The sequence below is a fragment of the Aedes aegypti genome, chromosome 3, assembly GCF_002204515.2.
Source record: "Aedes aegypti strain LVP_AGWG chromosome 3, AaegL5.0 Primary Assembly, whole genome shotgun sequence".
NCBI classification, from domain to species: Eukaryota; Metazoa; Arthropoda; class Insecta; order Diptera; family Culicidae; genus Aedes; species Aedes aegypti.
In genome coordinates, this window is record NC_035109.1 from 193,294,593 (window position 1) to 193,319,509 (window position 24,917).

The window sequence follows — 24,917 nt, forward strand, 5'->3', positions numbered from 1 at the left end:
AACTATCACCTTGTTTAACGGTCATACTTTCAAAGTTGCACATCTCAAAATTTTGATTTTCGAGTTATCTAGTTGTAGCATTAAGGGGACGATATATCAACTGGAAGCTTTCTTTGCCTCGATCCTGTCGCGTTACGCGAAGCGACGCAAAAATCCTTTGGAGTTTGACATTTCATTATTTATAATTCTCTTATCGCAATAGACTTATTCAAACAATTTAAACATAATTTAAGCGATATACACGGTAAAAAAAATGTTAAAAAGGGGAGTCATTTTAAAACAGTTTTAGAAGAAAGGTTGTGATTCTTCTTAATTAACTTTCTCAAAACCGTATGAAAGTTACTTACGTCGATTTGAAAAAGTAATCGAGAATTGTTGTTCCTTCTCGTACGCAATTTTCGCTTCGCTGCACAATTCGCGTCTACCTTGGCCGCGCCCTAAGCCATTTACCTAGTGATCCTATATAGAGAGATACGCGGAAGTAAAATGGAAATATTTGGCAACAGACCAGCAGTGCTGATTTTGCTCGGCGTCGAGAACAATATTGTAACACGGACATGACTTCCTCATCGCTAAAAATATTATTTTGTTTCGTTATAGATCTTTGAGCTACACATTCAAACTAATAAACAGCCCAAAAAATCAACAACTAAAAATCGCATTGAAAAAAAATTAATAAAGAAAAATATTTCATTTATTTCGCTTCATGCAAAATTACTTTTACCGAAATAATTTCAAGTGGATAACATTACTCCTCAAGAAAAGTTCAAAACAAACATAACGCATGTTCGTTTGGCTCACACTTTGACAGCTCTCGCTGCTCGATTGGCTCACACTTTGACAGAAATGTCAGCTTCCGCGAATCTCTCTTATAAAGGATTTCTACATTAGTGATCCTATATAGAGAGATACGCGGAAGTAAAATGGAAATATTTGGCAACAGACCAGCAGTGCTGATTTTGCTCGGCGTCGAGAACAATATTGTAACACGGACATGACTTCCTCATCGCTAAAAATATTATTTTGTTTCGTTATAGATCTTTGAGCTACACATTCAAACTAATAAACAGCCCAAAAAATCAACAACTAAAAATCGCATTGAAAAAAAATTAATAAAGAAAAATATTTCATTTATTTCGCTTCATGCAAAATTACTTTTACCGAAATAATTTCAAGTGGATAACATTACTCCTCAAGAAAAGTTCAAAACAAACATAACGCATGTTCGTTTGGCTCACACTTTGACAGCTCTCGCTGCTCGATTGGCTCACACTTTGACAGAAATGTCAGCTTCCGCGAATCTCTCTTATAAAGGATTTCTACATTTCCACACTAAACTTCGGTAATTGGTTACGCGTTGCGAATCGTTTCGTCATCGGTCTTCCATTGCCCTTCCATTCATCACCGTTGATGATCTAGGGAGTCGATGCCGGTTATGGACCCTTTGCGTATTATGGACCCCCTACAGAAAAACATAAAATTAACACTAAAAGCAACTTTATTCCTATGAAAATCCACCGGGGGAACTTCGATTACATTGTTAGTCAGCAGTTTCAGGCAAAATATTTGTTTTGAGACGCATAAATACAAATATTTGAACAGTTTTGTAAATGAAACCACACAAGAGGGTCCATAATACGCATTTCCAGGTGGGTCCATAATAGGCTCGTCGGCAGCGAGCCGGATTACATGGGAATCAAATGGAGGGTCCATAATACGCAACGTCAAATTTGTAAACAATCCTATTATGGACCCCGGGAGGGTCCATAATAGGCATTCGGACAACAGTTTTTTAAATGCATATTTCGCTGGAAAAATCGAATGATTTTGTATGTTTCATAGACGTACTATGAAGTAAAGACATTGAATTTGTTGTTAGGCTCCACAAAACGTATATGTGTTTGAGATATCATTGCGGGAAAGCGTCTAGAATGAATTTCGGCTACTAAGGGGTCCATTACTACACTCAAAATAATCCAAACGTCATTGTTACGTGAAAACATACGTGATTTTTTTCCATCGCACTTTTCACGTAGCTCTTACGTTAGCCCAGAATGAACGCATGAACTTTTGAACTTTGTCCATTCCACCGTCGCTAAACGTAAGAGCTACGTGGATTTTCCGGTAGCCTTTACGAAGCGTTTCAATAGGACCTAGATGGTTTTGCATTAAAATTAACTGTAATAAAGACCAATCTTATTTCCAAAGCCTATGGAAGAAAACTTATTCCCAATTGGAAAATGTAAACAAACTTGAAAGATTGTGATATGTTTATTGTCAATCTGAGCAATTTGAATCCTTCTTCCACTATTTTGTGAGTTTGGTCTGTCTCGTTGTAGCCTTCGCGTGCTATAATTGATAGAGGTTATAAATCACGTATAAAATATGAAGTAATGCAGGGATTCTTCGGTATTCAAAGCATATTTACCTTTAAATCAATCTTACACAGTGTTTGAAGCAGTAGCATGCTGCAGCTTCTGAAGTTCTTCAAAAATTAAGCGGGCGCCATCTTAGGATTTGAGCTCAACACCGAAAGTACGTACACTATGCAGATGTCAAAATGAACTCAGGCACCTACATGAATTCCACGTAAGCGCGATAGGTAACCTCAGTAAACATTACCGAGTCACTATTTGGTGGTTATGAATGGTTTAATGATCTTTATCTTAGTCAGGTGAAGTGGAGGTAAAATGAATTTGGAATGATCTACGTGATTTTTCACGTAGCAATGACGTTTGGATTTTTTTGAGTGTAGTATTGAAACCCTATGTTGCACCGAGGGGTTCGTCGATGTGACACGACTCTCGAACACCTACTTTCCCGATAAATGCCGTCATCCGACGTGACCAATCCATCCTACCTGTGGATCTCGTACTGCGCCACGCGGTCAATCTTTCTCCAGATCAATTCATGCAGTAAGTACACGTTTATAAGCTCATAACCTATGACGAGCTAATCCGCTAGGACCACGCAAATCCTAGTTGTCCCATGCTTCTATAATGCAAACGGATAATGTGATACCAAAAATTACGACTAAAACAGTTCTACATCTTTTCACGCATGCTGTGACATTTATTATTTGTATGCTTTAGTATAGAAGCAATAGTTTTGGATCTTACCATTATTAGTGGATAGATAAAATATAATATAAAGATTCAGTATAAATGCAGCATAATGCCTAAATTTAGTTTTTAATTGCTGCCTTAATCTCATTTAGTAACATAGAACCAACTACCATTTTGTCACAATTCACCGTCAGTGAGCATTCCGATCCATCCTTTACATTTAACAAAATCAGAACTAAACTTTCCGAACTCATGGTCTGAGCGGCAAACAGAATCTTGTCCGGTTCCGAACTGGCAACGTTGGCCACATTGGCCACCTCAAAGATCTTCTGGTGCAAAGACCTGTTCTGCACCGTTAGTGAAGGATGCAACTGAAAACTGGACGTGTGTTCGGTCATTCCCCTCAGTTTCGCTCGTTCCGTTAGGAATAGCGATTCCGACAACATAACCGATCGGATGAGTTCTCCGACGGGGGCTTTTAGCGTTACTTTACTTGTTCCGCTACCTGACTTGATTTCAAAGTTAGCCGGTTGTGTTGAGTCATTGAAATCAAGCCCGAGAACGCCGGTCCAAGATTGTTTCGGATTGAGCATTTCAATCGTTGCCGTTTCTTTGAGCGACATTCCAGATTGGATGTTCTTCTTGTTGATTTGGACGTCAGTCAGCTCCACGTTTCCGTGGTTTGTAAAGGTCAGCTCAATTGATATCATTTTGGCGGAATAAAGATGAGGAGCTCTTGTAAAGCGGTATGTGATTCCAAGACCGAACCCATTGACTTTGTTTAACAGCTCATGGGACTTGATGGGAATGTAACTTGGGCCAACCAGATCTATAACATTAGATAGCGTCTGGTTGTCGGTAATCGTTCCAGTCATTGGAGTCAGGAAACCGCCAAGAGAAGGAGTCATTATCGGTCCAACTGGTGGAATGTCGTCCAAATCAAGCAGCAAATCAAGATTACTCTTCTGGGATGGTTTAGAAGTTTTAGCAACGGATTTATTTGATTTTTCCTGTTTGGGATTCCGTTTTTCGGATTCCGATGCACTGGAACTCTTTTTACTATCTTCATCATCACTAGATGAGCTATCATAACTGCCACTGCTGCTGCTACTGCTGTCCTCGCTCTCATCCTCCGATCCTGAGGCTAGCGATTCGAAATCCTCTTTCGACTTGGTAGCGCCGTCGACTTCGTTGTACGCCGTTTTCGATATCTCGTTTCCATTTCCATCATCTGAATCTGATTCTGAGCCGGATTCGGATCCTGAACCAGACGAACCACTTGAGCTAGAACCTGACCCAGAACTCGTTTCGTCCTCCGATGAGCTTTTCTCCGATTCGGAGTAAAACGACTTAGTTTTTGTATGCTTCTTATCTCGCGTTTTTCCGACAGGAGCGTTTTCGTCATTCTTTTCTGCATCTCCGGTATGCGTTGGATGTCCGTACTCCGAAGGAATCTCAACATTCCGGACGGAGCTGTCGGGAGCAGCTTCCGGGAATGGAGGTAAGTCCTGATAACCGTTGACTCTCATGTTCAAATAATGAGACAGTGATCCAAGCTGGAAACGCTTTCTCCCGTGATATTTGCTTTCAAGAGTTGGAGCTGGCTTCTCGGCCAAGAAGATGTTCTTCGCATTTTGCGACAAAACGGTTTGCTTTCCTCCTGCCGGGAATATGAACTGCTTCAAAAATCGCGCGCGATCTCTGATGTCATAGTTTTGATCGTAACGGGCCAAATTAAACACATACTGGCAAAGCAGTTCCGTTTGCTGCGGATTGGTCAGATAAAGTTTGACGGCGAGATTCAAGACCTGCAGCTTAACGACATCCTCTTCGTCGATAAACGATTTGGCTAGCTTTCGCAGAACGTCCGGTGCAATTTTCGGTACCTTTTCGTTGTATTCTCCAATCAACCACAGAATGGAATCTCGTGCGGCTGGCACCTGAATGAAGTCCAGCAGTTTCGCCATTTGAGTAATAATATCGAAATGTTCCTCCTTCTGCGTTTGCAGCAATTTTTTGATGACCACAACGCTTTCCGCCACCACGTATTCTAAAACGAAAAAAAAAATATGATAAATGATAGATTGAAGTTAAAAGAGAAGACAATCAGGAATAATACTACTAGGATCTGTCTACATAAATTCAACTAAGTTGGTAATTGTCCTTATGAAATCTATCGAAGACACAGAAAATCCTGGAGGACGCATACTCAAATGCATGATGTTGATAAATAGGTAGGTAAATAGAAGGATATCGCACAAGATAAGAATGGTGCTCCACAATAGCTCAGATCTTCTCGTTCGGTCCCATTTAATCAATATCGTAATGCCTTGATGTCTCCGTGAAATTAAGACTCCAACTGCTTCTTACCACGACATCGACCTTCCGGAACAAGCAAGGCCAAATTTAGAAAGAACCATGGCCTCCACATAATCGAATAAACATAGATACCAACGATGTGCATTACGCAAATGTTCTGCAGGTATCTTTTTTTGTTTTTTCGCTTTAACTCGAGAAATTTACTGAATATTTCCTAAAAAGAGACCAAACCGGAAATACCTCAGCACAGACAAATAGACGTCGCAACTTCATCACTGTTCACCTTTTTAACGTTTAACGCTCCGTCATCGTAATCATCGTCCACATCAAAACATCAAAAGCGGTTTTTCTTTTGAAAACTGAAAATTATTAGATGAAAATGTGTTCACTGTGTTTCGGTTGGAATAAAGAATACAGTAAACACATTTTCCTGTAAATTTTCTTGATTTTGAACGAAAAAACTGTTTTTGACAATTCCAAAATCAATGACGGATCCTGCCCCTATGTGTTTTTCATGATATTCTCTGGAATATGTACTAAGTAGTATTCAAGTAACCTTCCTGTCGAAGTGAATCAAAGGTATCAAGAATAGAATCTGTCTCTCTACTCTGGAATTTTCTTCAGGAGTTCATCCAGTAATTTCATGAAACACAATGAATCCTTTCAAGATCTTTGTTCAGGATACCTTTAAAAATTGACTTGGGATTTTTCCAAGGATACAGAACTATTTTTTGAAGATCCGTTAAAACAAATTCTAAAAAAATTAAGCAGTCTTAAGCCATACTCGGAATTAGACCAGTGATTTTTCCATAAATCTTAAATGTTTCTTAATCCGAAATTTTTCAAGAAAGATTTTTAGGATTTGCTCTAGAGGTTTCTTCAGGAATTCTCCGCGAGATTCTTCCAGACATTTTCCAAAGAATGTACCACAGAATTCGGTATTCCAGGGATTGTCATGGAGATTTTTTTGATATTACTGAAAGCCTGATTATGAAAATATAACCCAAACCCAAATACCCAGTAGCGATAGGGGTAGTACTGGGAGCTCCAGCCCAACATTTGCTTTTATAAGCCTCTATTACATTAATCACACAGACGTTCCTAAGCAATGTTGCTCAAATGGTCACTGTGTACCCTAGCAGCAATCAACTAGTAGTTGTGAAACATTTTGCACCGTACACGGATCTCACGCAAACTGAACGCAAACTTTCCACACCTCGGTATATATTCTCATCGGTATCAACATATCTACAATTCATTCACTTAAAATACTACCTCTACAATTCTTACCCAAAGACTTCTCCAAGAAAATATCAAGACAAATTTTTAGAGGTTTTGGAGAAAATTTTGAAAAACTCCTTAGTAACCTCTGATAAAACTTGTGTGAGTTCTACTCCTGAATTCTCGATTAAATTCTTTCTTGTATTTTTTTGGTAAATTGCTAAGACTAAGCCGATACAAATTTGAGTATTATTCTTTATCTCCCTCCTTTATAAATTTTCGGGCCCAATTTGGTGTTTTGAGAAGGCAGCATATACTAGCGTAGGGCTGAAAATCTCAAAAATTAAGAAAAAAAAACTAGACAAAAACTATAAATTAATTTCACCTGAAGAAGACACAGTCCCCGTGTCGAAACATTGGGTTAGAATAAAACTTGTTTGATTTATTCCAAGACTCATTTTCATGCCTACCCGTGAATTCCACTATTAAACGATACAGTCGATTCCTCCACCAATTCTTCCAAAGATTCTACAAGAATCATCTGATAATTATATATGGACATTCCAGAAGCTTCCCAAGAATTACTTCCAGGAATGCTCACGGAAATTCGTCACAGAACATATACAGGGTTGGTCGTACATTTTTATTTTTGTGATTTTTTTCAGAAACCATTTTATGATTCAATCAGAAATGTCATAGAGGATTACTCCATTTGTTTTTCTAACGATTTCTCGTAACAATTCTTACAGTTAGCTTACCAGAGTTTTCACTATTGATTTTCTTAATTGATCTTGAAACGAGCTAGAACTTTTGGGAGTCATGCACAAATCATGTCACTAGGCATGATAAAATAATGAAAAACCTTATCGTGTCATCCATACTCCATGGGGGTCCCGTAGCCTCGAGGTTACGCTTTCGCTTCGTAAGCGGAAGGTCATGGGTTCGATTCCCAATCCCCCCACACAAAAACTCCGTCCAGCCACCAGAAGACGCCGCACGAAGGACCGTGTATCTAGCCTTTTACGAGCGCTAATGGCTGCCGCAAACAGGCTCACTTTCTGGTAGGGATTAAACGATTTGACGTTTAGCTTGGGTCCGTTCAATAGAAAACGACCCAAGCCAAACGTCAAATCGACATGTCCCTACCAGAAAGCGAGTCTGTTTGCGGCAGCTATTAACGCTTTTAAAAACCTGGATTGGGGAAGAACACATCCATCCTTCGTCAGTATCGGATGGTGACTGAGACACACTGACCCTCTTTGTAGGCTGTTGCCTCACACGACACATAAACACGGCAAAATGAACCACCGCACACCAATGGACTTCGATACGGATATGGATTGGACCAACGACAGCACTCTCCTCTACCTGCTCGGTATGAGAGAAATACTCGGCATAGTAGTGGCCAAGTGCACGGAGTGCCTAAAAAGTAAGGAAAAAAATCTATACTCCAAAGAATAAAAATAAGTACGACCTTTATCGAGTTTGTATGTATATTGAACAGCTGATAAATAGTTACTGCTAATCTTTGTTTTTTTTTTGTGTAATCATGAGTAGGACAATCCTTTGACTGCCCTACCCAGTAGTTTATGTGCGTAGTACATGTCCTACCTTTCCTAGCCACTTCTCGCGCCACTGTCTCAAACACGAAAGCATTGCACAGGTTATAGCAAACAGTTATTGAATAGGTCCTGTTCCAAGGATAAGGAAAAAGGTCCATCTATTAACAATTTTGAAATCTCCAAACAATAAGAGGGAAAAGGAGCTGCAATGGCTAACAATTTGAAAAACTGTTGATACCTGACGTTCCCATCCCAAATGTATTCATAAAACTTAAAAAGAGAGTTTCAAACTAAAAAGTTAGGGGGGTCTGTAGCCTTGAGGTTACGCTTTCGCTTCATAAGCGGGAGGTCATGGATTCGATTCCCAGCCCCTCCATAAAAAACCCGTCCAGCCACCAGAGGACGCCTCACGGAGGCTTTGGGGAGCACATCCATCCTCCGTCAGTATCAGATGGTGACTGAGACAAACTGACCCTCTTCGCAGGCAGCTAGCCTCACTAACAGCAGAGCTCTCTCCTACCTGCTTGGTGTGAGAGTAGAAGAGTAGGAGAGAGTGAAAGAAGATGTAAAATATAGATAAGTTAACAATAGATCTGTATCGGTTAAGAAGCTACAGATCAACTGATTCCGGCACAGTAGTGGCCACGAGCACAGAGAGCCTTAAAAAAAACTAAAAGTTCTAATTCGGTGATGCTTGTTTTGGCGTTTGTACACCTTTGTGTTTTTGATGAACTAATTTAATATTATTTTATTTAACAAAAACCTAGAACTTTAGTTTAGTTAAGTGCCAGCCTATTGGTGATCTAGCGAAAAGCGAAAGTGGCTCTGTTTTTGGAATGACGATTAATGCATCCCAGTCGAAGGTGGAACTGATAATTTAAGAAGAAATCATCACACTAATTTTATTGATAAGATTATCACAATGCAAAGCATATATTCAAGTAAATACTCATTTGAGTTTACAAAACGTTAGCAACATAACCCCACCTTAAATTGCCATTAGGGTGTGGCAAAAAAAAAATGCAAAACAAGTATTTTGGCAAAAAAAACTCTCAGTTGATGACTGCGGAAGTGTTTATTAGAACACTAGCTGACTCTTTTCAGTTGGAATGTAATGCCATAAGAAGGATGGAGAAAGAAGAATAAATTGTTTCTCGTTGAACCCAACAATGATCAGCTTTACCTACTTCCTTGTAGTTATTTTTGCAGATATAACCCATCGCATAAAGCATAGCACATTTCTCGCGTAACTTTTCAAAACGTCCTAAGTAACAAATGTAAACAAATCGAGATTATCATTGCAAATCATTTGCGTTGCATCACTTAGCATCACACTAGAACACTCGTTCTGATATATTAACAACAAATTAATCTATTAAAAGCTGACCAATGTTCAAAACTGCATCGCTTTTAATCAATTGTTACATTGGACCTTTGATCAGAGAACCAACCACATGTCCTATGTAACATTTATGAATAAACACAATTCTAATGTTACATTGGACATTCCTGAATAAAGCTTTGGAATGGAGTTTAAAAGGTAGAATGATTTATAGAAGCGTGTCTGAGACACTACTTTGATGTATAAAATGCCATAATAACTGCTTCTCAATCATTTCAGTCGATATTTTCAGAGTCGCACTGCCTCGCAAAATTGAAAACGCTCAAGTGACAAAAAGAGAATGAGTTACACAAAACTGTATTTTGGTCTTTTTGCCAAACCATGTTTTACCGTTTCGCTGGATTGGATCAGCTGCAACTTCTCTTTTCATATTATTAGCGCATTGCGTACATATAGGGGAATGATATTGAGCACAAGATTGAGCATCATGATGTCATTGTATCAATCTGATTCAGATGCATGGTCGATCAAGCATATAAATATGCTTCCCAGCAGCAACACGAGCAACGTACATGCGCGACTTGCTCACACATATTTGCAGAGCAATCAATCACCGAAGAGAGGAGAAGCTGTATGTATTTGTTAGGCGTGGGCTCCTTTCTCAAGTTCCTACAATAAGATGGACGGCGTCGTCATCGTCATCATTCCCCACCGCAATTTCTTGTTTCAACTGACGGCTGGTGCTGATTGCAACACAGCCGTCACCACCACCACGTCATGCAGTGGGAAACTCACACTTGATCATGTGGGCGAAACCGTCATAAAAACGGGGGGAAAATTGAGGGAGAATCAGTGAGAGAGCAAAATGTCCTACATACAGCTCAACGTTTCCCCTCCTTCTGTTGTTACATAGGACACATAGACGGAGGGGAAGAAGTGACGTCGTGGGATTGAATCAATCAAAACAAACACACCGCAACAAAATGTCGATATTTTCAGAGTCGCTCTGCCTCGCAATATTGAATACGCTCAAATAACAAAAAGAGAACGAGGTACACAAAACTGTATTTTGGTCTTTTTGCCAAATCATGTTTTAGGCTTACGCTGGCAGAGCAATCATTCACCGAAGAGCGGAGAAGCTGTATGTATTTGTTTGGCATTGGTTTCCTACAACACAATCGACGACGCCGTCATCGTCATCATTTCCCACCGCTATTTCTTGTTTGCGCCGACGGCTGGTGCCGAATGCAACACAGTCGTCACCACCCGTCGTGCAGTGGGTAACTCACACACGAACAAGTGTGGGCGGAACCAGCATTGAAACGGGGGGAATATTGAGAGAGAAACAGCGAGAAAGCAAAAAGTCCCAAATACAGCTCAACGTTTCCCCTCCTTCTGTTGTTATATAGGACACATAGACGAAGGGGAAAAAGTAACGGCGTGGCATTGAATGAATCAAATTGTTGTTGTTCGTGAGAGACTTCAACCCGAAGGTCATTCGTCCCTTCTTCAAATGAATCAAAACAAAAAACAGCTGGTGCCTGCGATTATCACACCGCAACAAAATGAGCAGTTCAACTTGAATGTTGAAACAGTTCAACGCACGTGGATACAAAATGAAATAAAACATGCTTGTTGTGTGCTCAAATCAAAATGTCCGATGTTACTATAACTGAAACAAAATGACCGAAATGAATGTCCAATGTAACAATTGTTGATACAGAACGACCTATGTGATTTATCCTATGTACATATTTTGGTCAAAACGTCCTATCTGATGTTTTTATAGATTTCAGTGTAATTTCCAAATAAATTGACAAAATTTCATTTCATACGTTGAACTCTATTACACTGCTTCTCTTTACAAGCAAAACAGTAGGGAAAAATTGTTTCATTTTGATACAGTTTCAAAATATATTTTCACAACCTTCAAGCTCGATTTACTCGAAATCGGTGAATTGTTAGATAGGCCGTTTTGAAAAGTTACGCGAGATTTATATGATTATCTTTTTAGTACACTGAACCAAGAAATATCATAGAAATTATTAAAAACGTCACTTACTTTGGCGATACTTGAAATCCCATTCATATTATGTGTATCCAATGATATTCATGCGGAAAGTACATAAAACTCATTATTATACCTCATAATATTCATTAGTCAACACTATATATTATATATGAACGAAAGTTATGTATGTTATCCGATAACTATTATGGGATAGGCACATGTGCAAATTTAATCGTTTTACTGGAAGTATTTTCATGATGGCGAGTTCGGCTGACCTGATAAATGGAGTGAAAATTATTTGAAATTGCGCACCATGGGATATTTTACGAATATGTGAACCTAAAGGGTAAGTTGAATATTCATAAATAAAACCATGAAATATGAATTCATTGATCTGTATTTGAACTTACAGCAAAGCAACAGAAAATTTAATTTAGAACGCCCTGACACCGTAAAACAAGCAAATGATCAGGAAATATCATCGATCCAATTGCAGATGAGAGAAATGGTAAATGCATGACGATGGAAGAAATGGAAAAACGGAAGGTGGACAATCCGGAACACCCAAAATGGTATAGGAAGCGATACCCAAATTTAAGGATAGAAGACCGTTCAAACTTTGTTTATAAACCTTAATTTAAATTCGCTTAATCATATTTTATTTTGGACGACAAAACATACTGAATAAATATAATTAAATTTAAATTATATTTTTTATAAATTTCTCTCAAAATCAGTAATATTCCCCATTTCAATTAATTGTGCTATCATATAAATATCATTAACAAAATTAATATATGCCATCTGAATTTCACATAAAAGTCATTGACAAAATCCAATGGTTCAAATAAAATTTTCATTTTAAATTTATGTGATCTGTCAGATGAATCCAATCATTATCAAGTCGGAATAGTTTATGTGATAAACCGATGAGCGTTATGTGAAAAACTACATGATGATGATGATGATGATGATGATGATTATTTAGCCACCATCAGCGCAAGGATTACCTATAGCTGCAGAATCATACCGGTATGGAATGATCTACCTGATGGTTTGTTGTAGCAGGGCTAGTTAATATCTTTGAAGACCTTTGGAAGACAACACTAAGGCTGTTTTCTCATGACAAAAGGCTGGCGACCCCACGCACTTTCATCCAGTCAACAGTTCAATTAACTCCCTTAGGCTACCCCTCCCCAATACCCAATATATAGTAATATATCATATATAGTGTTATTAAAGTATCTTACCTCTTTGTACCCATGTTCGTTAGCTTCGTATTTAGATTCATCATCCGTGACCCAATGTATTTGAGTATACAAATAAAATATAAATATGCAACTTACCCAAGTGTTATCGTCAACACACCCCGACAAAAACACACACCGCGCTTCATCCAACACTAGCAATCCCAACCAGCAAACCGGCACCACCACTGCCGTCCAGGCAGTCGATTGATCGCCCCTTTTTTCCTCTCTTTGTTCTCAATTCACACCCTACGTGTTTGACTGCTCCAATGCTCTCACTTAACGTTCACCTACCTCGTTCTCACTCTTCTCACTCAAACCAAGCAACACAATTCTCTCTATTTTCTCTTCCCTACCACTTCAATTTCAACTGCCACTTTTGTATTTTTTTTTTCTTTTCCTCCTCTTGAGCCGGATCTTCCCAAACAGAACTTTCGTAGGCCAAATTTTCATTTTTCCAAGCTCCCCAGCTTCAAACAACCGAAAATAAGTTTTATCAATCGTCTTTACACACCGGGAGACTGATAAAACCACTCAAAACCAGCAATCGACAAAACGAAAAACGAATCAAACGCAAGTCTCACTCAACACTTCCGTTTCTCACCGCGTCTCAGAGCCAACTGCGTTATGTGAAAAACTACATGGAAAAAAAAACTATAAGTGTTTTCAACAAAACAAAACTAAAACTGTTAATGATTTACTGCAGAATCATATTGATTGATTGGAGTCTGCACTCAACTTTCTTTACGAACTTATACGAATAAAAAATCTTGTATCCGCGAAAGACATGTTTGATAACAGGTTGATAAAAACACAATAATCGCACATATTTTCTATAACATTTTTATGGAGTAGACTTTTATCTTAAAAATGTTTGTTTTAGACTCATATCTCAAAAATGTTTGGCCATAGTATTAAAAAAATGATACACGTCTAGTTAACAACTTGAACTCAGTGATAACAGAATTTACTGTTATTTTGTTTTTCGGCGAACAAATTTGAGTTCTCAATTTTGTTATGTTGGCTGTTAATTCACCCAAGCTGATAACAAAATCAGTTTTCAAATAATGATAACTAGGTAACAAGATTTCTTATCATTTTGTTATCAATCTTTGCTGCGGACATTTGCATCTTAAGTCCAATTCATGTACAAATATAAAACATCTCTAGTAACACTACCTACCATCTTTATTGGACAGCAAATGCACCAACCCGTTCAAGCACGTGTCCGTCACTTCACGAATCGACGCTGCGCATCTCCCAATAGCCTGGATGGTAGAAGCAACGAAGTCCTTATCGTTGCTGCTGATGTAGGTTTGAAACTCTCGAAGAATCACCGAAATGCTCGTTTCCGTCGCCAAGTTTGTTAAAATGTCCAACTTCAAAAGCTTGATGTGGGTTTGATCGCTTGACCTGACAAAGAACGACTTTAAGTACTGTTCGAAAATCGATTTCCGCTCCACCGACATCGAAGCAATGCACGTGAGAACGACACTTTGCACTTCCTTATGACTTCGCAGCAGTCGAATCAAGGCTTTCGCCACAATCGTGACTTCACTTCTGGGTGCAATGTGGTGATAAAGCTGCGCAACGGCCATCACGACGGAAGCATTTCTACTTTGAAGTAGTGGCTTGGCTTGACGGAGAATTAGACGGTGGTCAATGTCCAAGGAGTAGGTTTTCCTTGGAGATTTCACCGCAGTTTTTGGCTGTTCCGATTCCGAAGAATCGTCTTCATAGAAAGGTTTGTTTTCTTCGTCTTCTTCATCGTTGAATTCCTGGAAATAGAATGGACAAATTAGCTGTTTAAAGAGTGTTAATGATTAACGACTATCAATGCTTAAATTAGTGGTTATTAATTTAATCAATTTTATCATTATTAAGGATTATAATTAATGATTATAATTTTTGAAGCCATAATTAATTATTGTGATTAATGATTAGCCCTTAAAAGCAGAAGCAAAACTATGCTGAGAATCAGGCTCTGTTACAGTGAGGACGTTATGGAAGAGGAAGAATTTCAGGTTTTTCAGGTAGTAGACAACCTGCTAGAGAATTTATTAGAGTATTTCCTTTTGAAATTACGTTGGAGTGCCGAAGAAAAAAATTAGCTCCCTTGAAAAATCGCTGTAGTTTTTCAATTTTTGAAAGAATTAGCGGTGAAAACCTTTGAAATATTGCTAGAAAGATCTCTGGAGAAAATCCTAAAAGTATTCTAGGAGAAGCATTTCTAAGATTTTAATTTTATTTTAATAATCTATTTTATTATTTGGACAGCATCATTAAGATGATGTATAGAATAAATAAAAAATAAGAGTAATGCGTAAACCTGTGGAATCTCTGAAAACATCTTTTTGGACTTTAAAACTTGGCACCATGATTCATTCACAATGATACAAAATAAAAAAGTGAAGTTAGAGTCTCTAAAACAGACTTGCCTCCAGCGCTGTTTGTTCTACGAAAAAAATAGAAAACTTTGTTCCACTTACGTCCAAATTTGGATCCACAAACTGAGTCCTGGCGTATCGCGTCAGCATGTTGATAATCAACACCTGACCCCACTCGTCAACATCGACCAGCAGATTGCACAACTTCCGGTAATTCTTGTGAATCAAATCCGTCCGGTCCGGACAAACCTCCTCGAAAGCCATTACAGCTGACCCAACAACGAGAGTAGTCCTGTCGGCCAGAAGCTTCTCAATTACGGTAATGAGTTCTTCCTTCTGCTCCGGATCCAAATGGTACAATTTGGGAATAGCATGGGCCGCAGTTTTCCTCACATAAGGACTCATATCCGAGGCCGAATCGCGAATGGCCAGCATAACGATCGGAACAATCATCGACACCCGGATACTGGACAGAACCCTCAAAGCGCTGGCTCGAATCAACTGGTTGGGATCCTTCAGGGCGCGCTGGAATGTCGATATGGAGAGCAAGGCCAAATCTTGCTGTTCCTCCGCATAACGGACCAGATAGACGTAGACCAACTTCTTGACCTCAATGTTCTTGGAGACAACATTTTTCACCACAGCCGGAAACAGATCCGAAGCATCTCGACCTTTGGCAATCATTCCAATGATACGTTTCATCGCTTCCAGTTTCAGACTGTCTTTGTTGCTGTCCAGCATCTGCTTCAAATCGTCATGCCTGAAAGCGTAATTGAATCATAAGGAAACGGAACATTTCCATTAGAAGTGGGACCTACTTTTTGTAATCTGCGTGGAAGAATCCTCCTTCGTTGGCATACTCGACCACGTCATTGCGGTCATTTCCGTAATTCGCCGCAGTGAGAGCACTGACTCCGATGGCCGCCGAACCCGAAGATAGCATTTTGCTTTCCAGGATGCTTTGTAAGGTGTAAAATCACTAGAAAACAGTAAAAATTAAATTTTCTTCAAAAATCTGCTGCAGAAACACGACCCAACAAAATTTCACTTCTTTCACTTTGACAGATCGATCAAAACAGAAACACGCAAATGAACCGAGTGTTAATCAGCCTGAAAGAAAAATGAATCTTGCACGGAGAAATCAGACTACTCAAAAAATAAGTTCTTTTTACTCAAATTTGGGTAAACTGCATTTAGTTTTTACCCACGGTTGTTTTGCCTCTCTCGCAACAGCAATATTGCGGCGCTCATTTTAAATCCACATCCAGCGGCAGCGGTAATGCGCAGAAGATACGCGCGCAATTCAAACGCAACGTCAAAATTCAAGTAGGCTTGGATTTTTTCGTTCTTCAAGGACGCAAATGTTTCAAATTTGCTAAATCTGAAACATTTGGAGATTTTTATTATCACTGCGACGGTATATCGACATTTTCAGATAATCGCATTACGTGGACTTATCTTGCAGAGTACAATATTATTAAAAACAGAGAGAGACACACCGACCCAGCGTCGAAGTTCAATGGAATAAGCCAAATTTGGGTTCTCTCGAGTTTATCTAACGTTAAGTTGTTTTAACCCATCACGGAGACTTCGAAAGCTAACGCTGGGTAGATTTTTTTTTTTGCACTGAGTTGTTTGTTTTGCCGCTGTCAAATGGAAACAACCTAAAGATAGGTATATATCAGTTAACCCAAATTTGGGTTATCCCACGGAAGAGCCGAATTGCGTCAAAAGAAGTCAAAGTTGGGTTGATTTGCGGCTCCGTGTACAGGTTTTTTATTAAACCATCTGGCAGCCCTGATTCGCGTTCAACCACTCTGGTGTACACAGAGCTGAAGCACAACAACAACAAAACCTTCGTGGGGAAGCCATCCTCAACATACGAAAATGACCTGCTAAAGCTGCAATTTTGATTTGCAGAAATCGGGTTTGCTTTGTTTTAGGACCTATTCCAACTTATCTGCACAGTCTAACTTGATTTAAATCGTCGTTTTCGTAAAGAAAGTTCACTTTATTGATTAGAGAATTTGATTTGAACGCTTGATTTGTAATTCGCATTGCAACGCAAATCCGAAGATGGGAATGTATTACATGTTTCACTAGAAATTTTCCGAACGGCCGCACCCGGCACATTTTTTCATAACAATAAAATTTTCATTCTCTTAGCACGCGATTCCGTTGTTCGTCCATCTGCAAAAATAAATTGCCTCCGTATTAAATCCGGTTGATCCGGTTTTTAGTTCTGTTGTTAAACTGGAAGGAATTCCTGTTCCTAACGATATCGATAACTTGCTTACTTGCAGTTTTTCAATCTAAATAGCATCCCGAAAGCATTTGGCATTCATATAACCTCTAGGTAAGTTTACGATCTATTATCAATCATCGACCTTATCAACGCTTTCACAAACGCAATCTGCATTCAAATGATAACGCGCTTCTTGATTATTTTCGCCCCCATTGTTCCGTAGAGATGTTGCGCGTTTTGCTCAAAGGATTGCCCAAACCGGGCGTTGGAACCCAAATCGCCAGATATTCGTCCATTCCGGCGCCGAAAACGTCTCCCGAGATCCTGTACACTGGGGTAAGTCCGGAAGGTGCGGGAACTGTTCCGTAGGGATTCTACATTTAAACCGTTCGAATAATCAACAGATCTTCATCAACAACGAATGGCACAAAAGCATTGGAGGAAAAGTGTTCCCTACGTTGAATCCGGCCAACGAACAGGTCATTGCCGAGATCCAGCAGGGCCAAAAGGCTGACATCGACGCCGCGGTTGGCGCTGCCAGGGATGCGTTCAAGTGAGTATGCATCTTTAACCCTTTGTCTGTGTTTGGGATCAATATGACCCCAGGCCCAGAGCACTTTGTAGAACTGTAACTTTTTTATTGTTAACAAACAGATTAGTTTTTCGAATTGCAAGGATTGTTTTTCAATTTTTCTTGAAAAATAGTTTTGTGTATAAATTTTTATGATAATAGGGCAAACGCTCCCTTAGTGGAGGTAGTGTGTTTTGGCATGTTTTGCGCTAATAAATGATTATGTGATATTTTTGTATTATGTACGATGCGAAAATGATAAAAGTAATCGAATTTTAGCCGTAAAACTATTTAAAACAATTATTTTGCTTAATGTTTTTGCTCCTTTGCACCTATTGTGGTGCATCAGTACCCATAGTGGAGGGTCCCATAAGAAATCAATGGTTTGCGCCACTAAAGGAACCATCCTTAAAATATACCTCCACTAAAGGAACAGTGTTCCTATTATTGGTGCAAGGCTTTTTGCAGGGAAATTTCAAATGAATCGTGATTTTTATACATTTGAATGATAGAAGGATTTGAGATCTATCGAATGATACGTTAAAATCATATATTTCATGATCTTAACACCGTGTTTTAGCAGTTTTCACTTAGGTGCACCACTAATGGTACACTTGCCCTAATACATATTTTTTTTATCTTTATTAACGAGATTTTTAGCCCTAGGCTAGTTTATCTCAGGACCAACGGCTTTACTTCCCTTCCGAAGGAAGTCGTCACTACAACTTTTTTGTCAGTGATTATCTCGGGGTTGGGATTCGATCCCAGGTCCTCGGCGTGAGAGGCGTGTGTTCTAACCACTACACCAGGTCCGTCCCCTGATAATACATATACGTTGTCTGTGCCCCAAATTCAAGTCGCTGTAACTTCGCGAAATACAGATGGATTTTCGATCGTTCTGCAGTTTCAGAAAACGAATACCTATAATTGAGTTTTACTAAAAAAACCTGACTTAATCCACCGATGGTGAGACTGAACCCTTCTTACATTTCCATACAGGTATGAGATAATTATTATTCATCATTCATTTGGAACCTTGTACCAGTACAGTGGGGATTCGCTCGTTGGGGTTCCGCTACATGGAATGACTCGATGGTTAGATGTTCGCTGGTTGGTAAATATTCCAATTAAAAGCACTCAAATGTCAACAGAAAATGTCAAACTGACTTTGACGTCTGAGTATCGTCGCTTTGAAGTCTCCATATATAGAACAAATGCGTATGTATATGTGCGTTTTGTGGCGATTTGCTGTCCAGATGCGTTCGTGTGGAGCATTTTCACCAGCTGTCAGTCTTTCCTACTAACGGGTCGGATTCGCTAGATGGAAGGCCGTCGTGTTCCAACCAGCGAATCCCCGGTGTATAACTAAACTTTAGGATGTTGTGACTATGTTCTATTTGCCCTAATAGTTTAATGGTTTGCGAAAAGTCCAGGAAACTGTACGTCAAAAGGCGGATATCGAACTTTATTAGTTTTCATACGCTTATTATCATAGTTTAAGAGGGTCTATAAACCCATGTTGCCATCCTGTAAAATAATATCGAAAAATGAAAAATTGATGTCCTAAAATGATTTTGCCAGCGATTTTTTTAAGATTTATGTGCAGGTTTAAATTAAAAAAAAAAAGGGGAATTTTAGAGATTTTTGAAAATAATGATTTTTATCTCTGTAATTTATAATTCGATTGCAATATGGTTGTGAATGATATCCGAGCTTTCAATTGACGAAAAAAGAGCTTAAATTGGATTAAAAATAGCTGAGAAATTGATCAAAATGTAAAAAAATGAATATTTCAGAGAAATTTTTTTTTCCAGTACTTTAAAAAATTCTTCCAATGATATCTCTGAAACTAGTAATCCGATTTCAATGAAAATTTGAAGGCTTATGATTGAATGTCAGAGCTTTCATTAGCCGATAAAAGAACTTAAATCGGTTCAAAAATGGCTGAGATATCGATCAAAATGCAGACAGTTGAAAATATTAGAATATGCTTTTTCTAGTACTTCACGATACTGTTTGAATCATAACTCTGTAACGAAATGTCCGATCGCAATGAAATTCAATAGCGTTCTATGGGAATGTTGTAGCTTTCTTTTAGAGCTAAAAGTGTTTAAATCGGCTGACAAACGGCTGAGATAATTGAGTGACATTTTTTTGTAACACACACACACATACACACACATACACACACACATACACACACACACATACGCACACACATACACACACACATACACACACACATACACACACACGGACATATGGGCAGCAGGGACAGGAGTCCAGGGGCTTGACGAACCCCCCCTCTGCGAGTCGGGTGGGAGCTTAGGAAGCATTTCTTAAGCGAAAAAAACTCCATGCATCCGTATGGATTACCACCTTTTGGCACTTCTCTCGAGAAGTGACCGAGCTCCTCCCAGTTAGCTCAAGCAGAGGATGCCTAGGATGTGGTGGGGGTTCAACAGTGGGCTCTGTTGGATCTCTGCAAAAAGCCACATATCCGCAAGCAACTCCGTACAAGCGGCCTGGCACCGCTTTCAAAGTGCCTTAGCCCAACCATTGGAGTGCCAACCGGCACATCAGGATCGATGCCAGTAACATCCTGATTATGGTATACTGGTGAAGGCGTTCAACAACGGACAAGCTACGGATCACGGATTGGATGGCGTTATTGGGCTGACAGTCGGGCCATTCTGCTCCCTGATTAAGGAAGGGTGACACCGACCTGAAACGGCGAGTGGGCTCATGGTTCGATTGCCTCCGTCCCGTTAAAACTTTGGCAGGCCTCCGGATACGTTCGAAATCTGTCCATCAGTTCTGATGAGTACGTAGGTTCGGATGGAACATTCCCGATCTACGCCGATCTGGCACTGTACCCGGCCCCCATAAGGGTCCGTGTCAACCCTCGCATGGCCTCAATGCTTGCAGGTATAGTTGCTTGCAGGTACAGATAACCATGGGATCGTGAAGGCGACTACGTACGGCGGATGGAGATAGCGGCTCGGAGGGGGGACCCTGAAGAATGGAAGTAAGCGTAATTGAAGTTGAGGAAGAAGTGACAAATCCGTTTGTCAAGAGTGGATTGGTGAGGACACCGCCGCCGCAAACCCAGCAGGTGCAAAAGCAGCCCACGAACGAGCAGCAGGCTCAGCAGCAGGGTCAGCAGCAGTATAGCGTGTGGACGAAACCACCACAGCCACCGAGGGTAGAGACAGCGAAAAAGTTGGTGGACGAGCTGCACGAGTATGTGGATAAGAGAAGTAACGTGCACAAAGACATCAAGGCGTTGGTGATTAAGCTCCAAGGCGCTCTTGGTTCAGCTGTAAAGGAGTGGAAAAACGTAGTGCAGAGAGCAGAAGCAGGGGAGAAGGAGTTGTTAGCGGTTAAAACTGCCTTAGAGGCATGTCGCGCAGCGGAAATGCGAAGGGCAGAAGCCGACACAGCTACGAGGAAGGTCAACGCGGCGAAAAGTATCCCCCCAGGGGTGCAGTCCACGCCCTTCTTTACACCGAAGAGGCCAAGGGCATCGCCTGGAGATGTCAGACCAGGTGGTCCCAAGAGACACAAGGATGTCCGTGTCACTGGAGCTAAACCACCACCAGAAGCAACCGACGTGGTAAACAGCCACACTGAATGGCAGGTCGTTGGCAAAAAGAATAGAAAGAAGGAGAAAGCGAGCAAGAAAAAACCGCCCGAAAAACGTAAGGTCGTCAGGACGAGGAATAAGAGCGAGGCTCTCATCGTCAAAGCGAGTGACGACTCGTACGCCGAAGTTCTACGCGCTATGCGGATGAACCCGGATCTTAAGGAGCTAGGGGAAGACGTGCAAAAGGTCAGGCGCACTCGTAATGGAGAGATGCTCTTTGAGCTGAAAAGAGATCCCAAGGCAGGCAGCATCTCGTACAAGGAGCTTACCGAGAAAGCTCTCGGAAACAAGGTGGAAGTAAGAGCCTTGTGCCCGGAAGCGACTCTCCTGTGTAAAGATCTGGACGAGATTACCACGGAGGAGGAAGTAAAATTAGCCCTGAAGGAGCAATGCGAGCTAGGAGAGGTCCAGATGACCATCCGTATCAGGAATGGGCCTGATGGCACGAAGGTAGCATCAATTAAGCTGCCAGTAGATGCAGCTAATAAAGCGTTGAGAGTGGAGAAAGTATGTGTGGGCTGGTCTGTGTGCCCGCTGAGCGTTTCCCAGCAACCGGACGTGTGCTTCAAGTGTCTGGGCTTTGGTCACTTCGCACGGAATTGCCAAGGGCCGGATAGGAGCAAACTATGCAGAAGGTGTGGCGAGGAAGGTCACAAGGCAAAGGATTGCTCGAAGCCTCCGAAATGCCTAATCTGCGCTGCTACGGGGGATAACGAACACCCTACAGGCGGTAGCAGATGCCCAGCCTCCAAACGAGCGAGAGCAACGAAGTCCCAGTGGAGGTAGTGCAAATCAACCTCAACCACTGTGATACGGCACAACATCTTCTGCGGCAATCTGTTGCGGAACATAGATGCGATGTTGCGATAATTTCGGAGCCATACCAAATTCCACCCGGAGATGGAAACTGGATATCAGACGGAACCAAAACTGCAGCGATATGGACAGTGGGAAAATACCCCATTCAAGAAGTGGTGCACTGCGCAGATGAAGGATTCGTTATAGCCAAAATCAACGGTGTCTTCATCTGTAGTTGTTATGCACCTCCACGATGGACGATCGAACAGTTCAACCGGATGTTGGACAAACTGACGGAAGAGCTAACCGACCGAAGACCAGTGGTAGTAGCTGGAGACTTCAATGCTTGGGCGGTCGAATGGGGCAGCCGCCTCACGAACCCAAGGGGGAGCAGCCTTCTGGAGGCCCTAGCTAAGTTGAACGTCGATCTCGCCAATGACGGTACCACCACCACCTACCGTAAGGATGGTCGAGAGTCTATCATCGATGTCACTTTCTGCAGCCCAGGAATGATACGTGATATGAACTGGAGAGTATGCGAGGATTACACCCACAGCGACCACCAAGCGATTCGGTACCGCTTTGGGCGCTGTTTGCAGATGGAATCGAGTGGAGCCCAGATATACGAGCGGAGGTGGAAAACAGAGATTTTTCACAAGGACGTGTTCGTGGAAGCGATGAGGCGTGAGAATAACTTAGTAAACCTAAGCGCAGAGGAGTTGACTGCAGCCCTATCGCGGGCGTGCGATGCAACTATGCCGAGGATGGGGAAACCTAGAAACTGTCGACGACCAGCCTACTGGTGGAATTCGACGATCGGTGACCTACGCGCACATTGCTTCCAAGCTAGGAGGAGGATGCAGAGGGCTAGCAACAACGTCGAAAGAGAAGAAAGAAGATTGCCCTATAGGGCGGCAAGGGCCGCACTCAACAAGGCAATCAAGCTCAGCAAGAAAGCGTGCCTGGAAGAGCTCTACCGCAATGCCAACGAAAACCCGTGGGGGAATGCCTACAAAGTGGCCATGGCAAAGATGAAAGGTCCAGCAATACCACCCGACAGATGTCCGGAGAAAATGAAGGTTATTATCGAAACTCTTTTTCCGACGCACGAGCCTACGGTCTGGCCACCTACACCGTACGATGAACAGGATGTACACGACGAAGAGACCCGTGTAACGAACGAGGAACTGGTCGTGGTATCGAAAGCCTTACCAGTGAAGAAGGCACCGGGTCCGGACGGGATTCCAAACTTGGCCCTTAAAACGGCAATCCAGGAGAATCCAGACATGTTCAGGACTACACTGCAAAAATGTATGGAGGACGGAAACTTTCCCGACATTTGGAAGCGACAAAAGCTGGTGCTGCTACCAAAGCCAGGTAAGCCGCCCGGCGATCCTTCTGCATATAGGCCGATATGCTTGTTGGATACTGTCGGAAAACTGTTGGAGAGAGTGATTCTTAACAGGCTTACGAAGTATACGGAGAACGAGAACGGTCTATCGAACATGCAGTATGGATTCCGGAAAGGTAGATCTACGATAGATGCCATCCGAATGGTAGTGGAAACCATGGAGACGGCACAGAAGCAGCAGAGGAGAGGGAACCGATATTGTGCGGTTGTCACTCTTGACGTTAAAAACGCTTTCAACAGCGCCAGCTGGGTAGCAATTGCCGACTCGTTGCACAGGTTGAGGGTGCCTAAGTATCTATGTCAGATTCTGAAAAGCTATTTTCAGAACCGGACACTGATATATGAAACAGATGCCGGGATCAGAAATCTGTTGGTTACGGCGGGCGTTCCACAGGGATCCATCTTGGGTCCCACCCTTTGGAATGTCATGTACGATGAAGTGCTGAAGCTGAACCTGCCCAGAGGAGTCAAGATTGTCGGTTTTGCGGACGATGTAGTGCTTGTAGTGATCGGCGAATCACGGGAAGAGGTGGAGGTACTGGCAACGGAGGCGATAGATGCCGTGGAAAATTGGATGCGAGAGAAGAAGCTAGCGTTGGCCCATCAAAAGACTGAATTGGTTATGATCAGTAACCGGAAGGCAGTACAAAATGTGAGCATCATGGTCGGTGAGTGCATCATAAACTCGAAGCGAGAAGTGAAACACCTGGGCGTGATGTTGGACGACCGTTTGAATTTCAACAGTCACGTCGACTACGTCTGCAATAAGGCGACAAAGGTGATATCGGCCTTATCCCGAATTATGCCTAACAATTCTGCGATTACCAGTAGCAAGAGGAGGCTACTGGCGAGCGTGTCAACGTCGATCATCCGGTATGCAGCTCCAGCGTGGTCGGCGGCACTGAAGACAGGACGAAATCGTGCCCAGTTGAACCGTACGTTTAGGCTGATGGCAATGCGTGTAGGGTAACCAATATATTTTGGACCCCTATATATTTTGGACCCCTTGGGACATTTTCCTGCAAATTTTCCAGTTTAAATCAAAAGACCAACTCAGTTCGCATGCCATTTGGAAAGATAGGACTATTCCGC

At 41.3% G+C, this 24,917-nt stretch overlaps 2 protein-coding genes across 2 annotated transcripts in view; one reads left to right on the top strand and one right to left on the bottom strand.

The window, feature by feature from the left end:
• Positions 1-3,042: 3,042 nt before the first annotated feature.
• On the bottom strand, positions 3,043-16,229 carry LOC5571398 (AP-3 complex subunit beta-1). The gene is made up of 4 exons (XM_021849287.1): positions 15,973-16,229; positions 15,257-15,914; positions 13,951-14,545; positions 3,043-5,115 (listed from the first exon to the last, which is right to left on the bottom strand). The coding sequence occupies exons 1-4, from the start codon at positions 16,095-16,097 to the stop codon at positions 3,185-3,187; spliced, it is 3,309 nt and encodes a 1,102-aa protein (XP_021704979.1). The 5' UTR covers positions 16,098-16,229; the 3' UTR covers positions 3,043-3,184.
• A 1,043-nt stretch (positions 16,230-17,272) lies between these two features.
• LOC5571397 (aldehyde dehydrogenase, mitochondrial) overlaps positions 17,273-24,917 on the top strand; it is a 36,695-nt gene continuing 29,050 nt past the window's right edge. Inside the window, exons 1-3 of the mRNA XM_001653598.2 lie at positions 17,273-17,510; positions 17,623-17,735; positions 17,804-17,952. Coding sequence (XP_001653648.2) covers positions 17,625-17,735; positions 17,804-17,952 — 260 coding nt within the window. The 5' untranslated portion in view covers positions 17,273-17,510; positions 17,623-17,624. The remainder of the gene's footprint in view (positions 17,511-17,622; positions 17,736-17,803; positions 17,953-24,917) is intronic.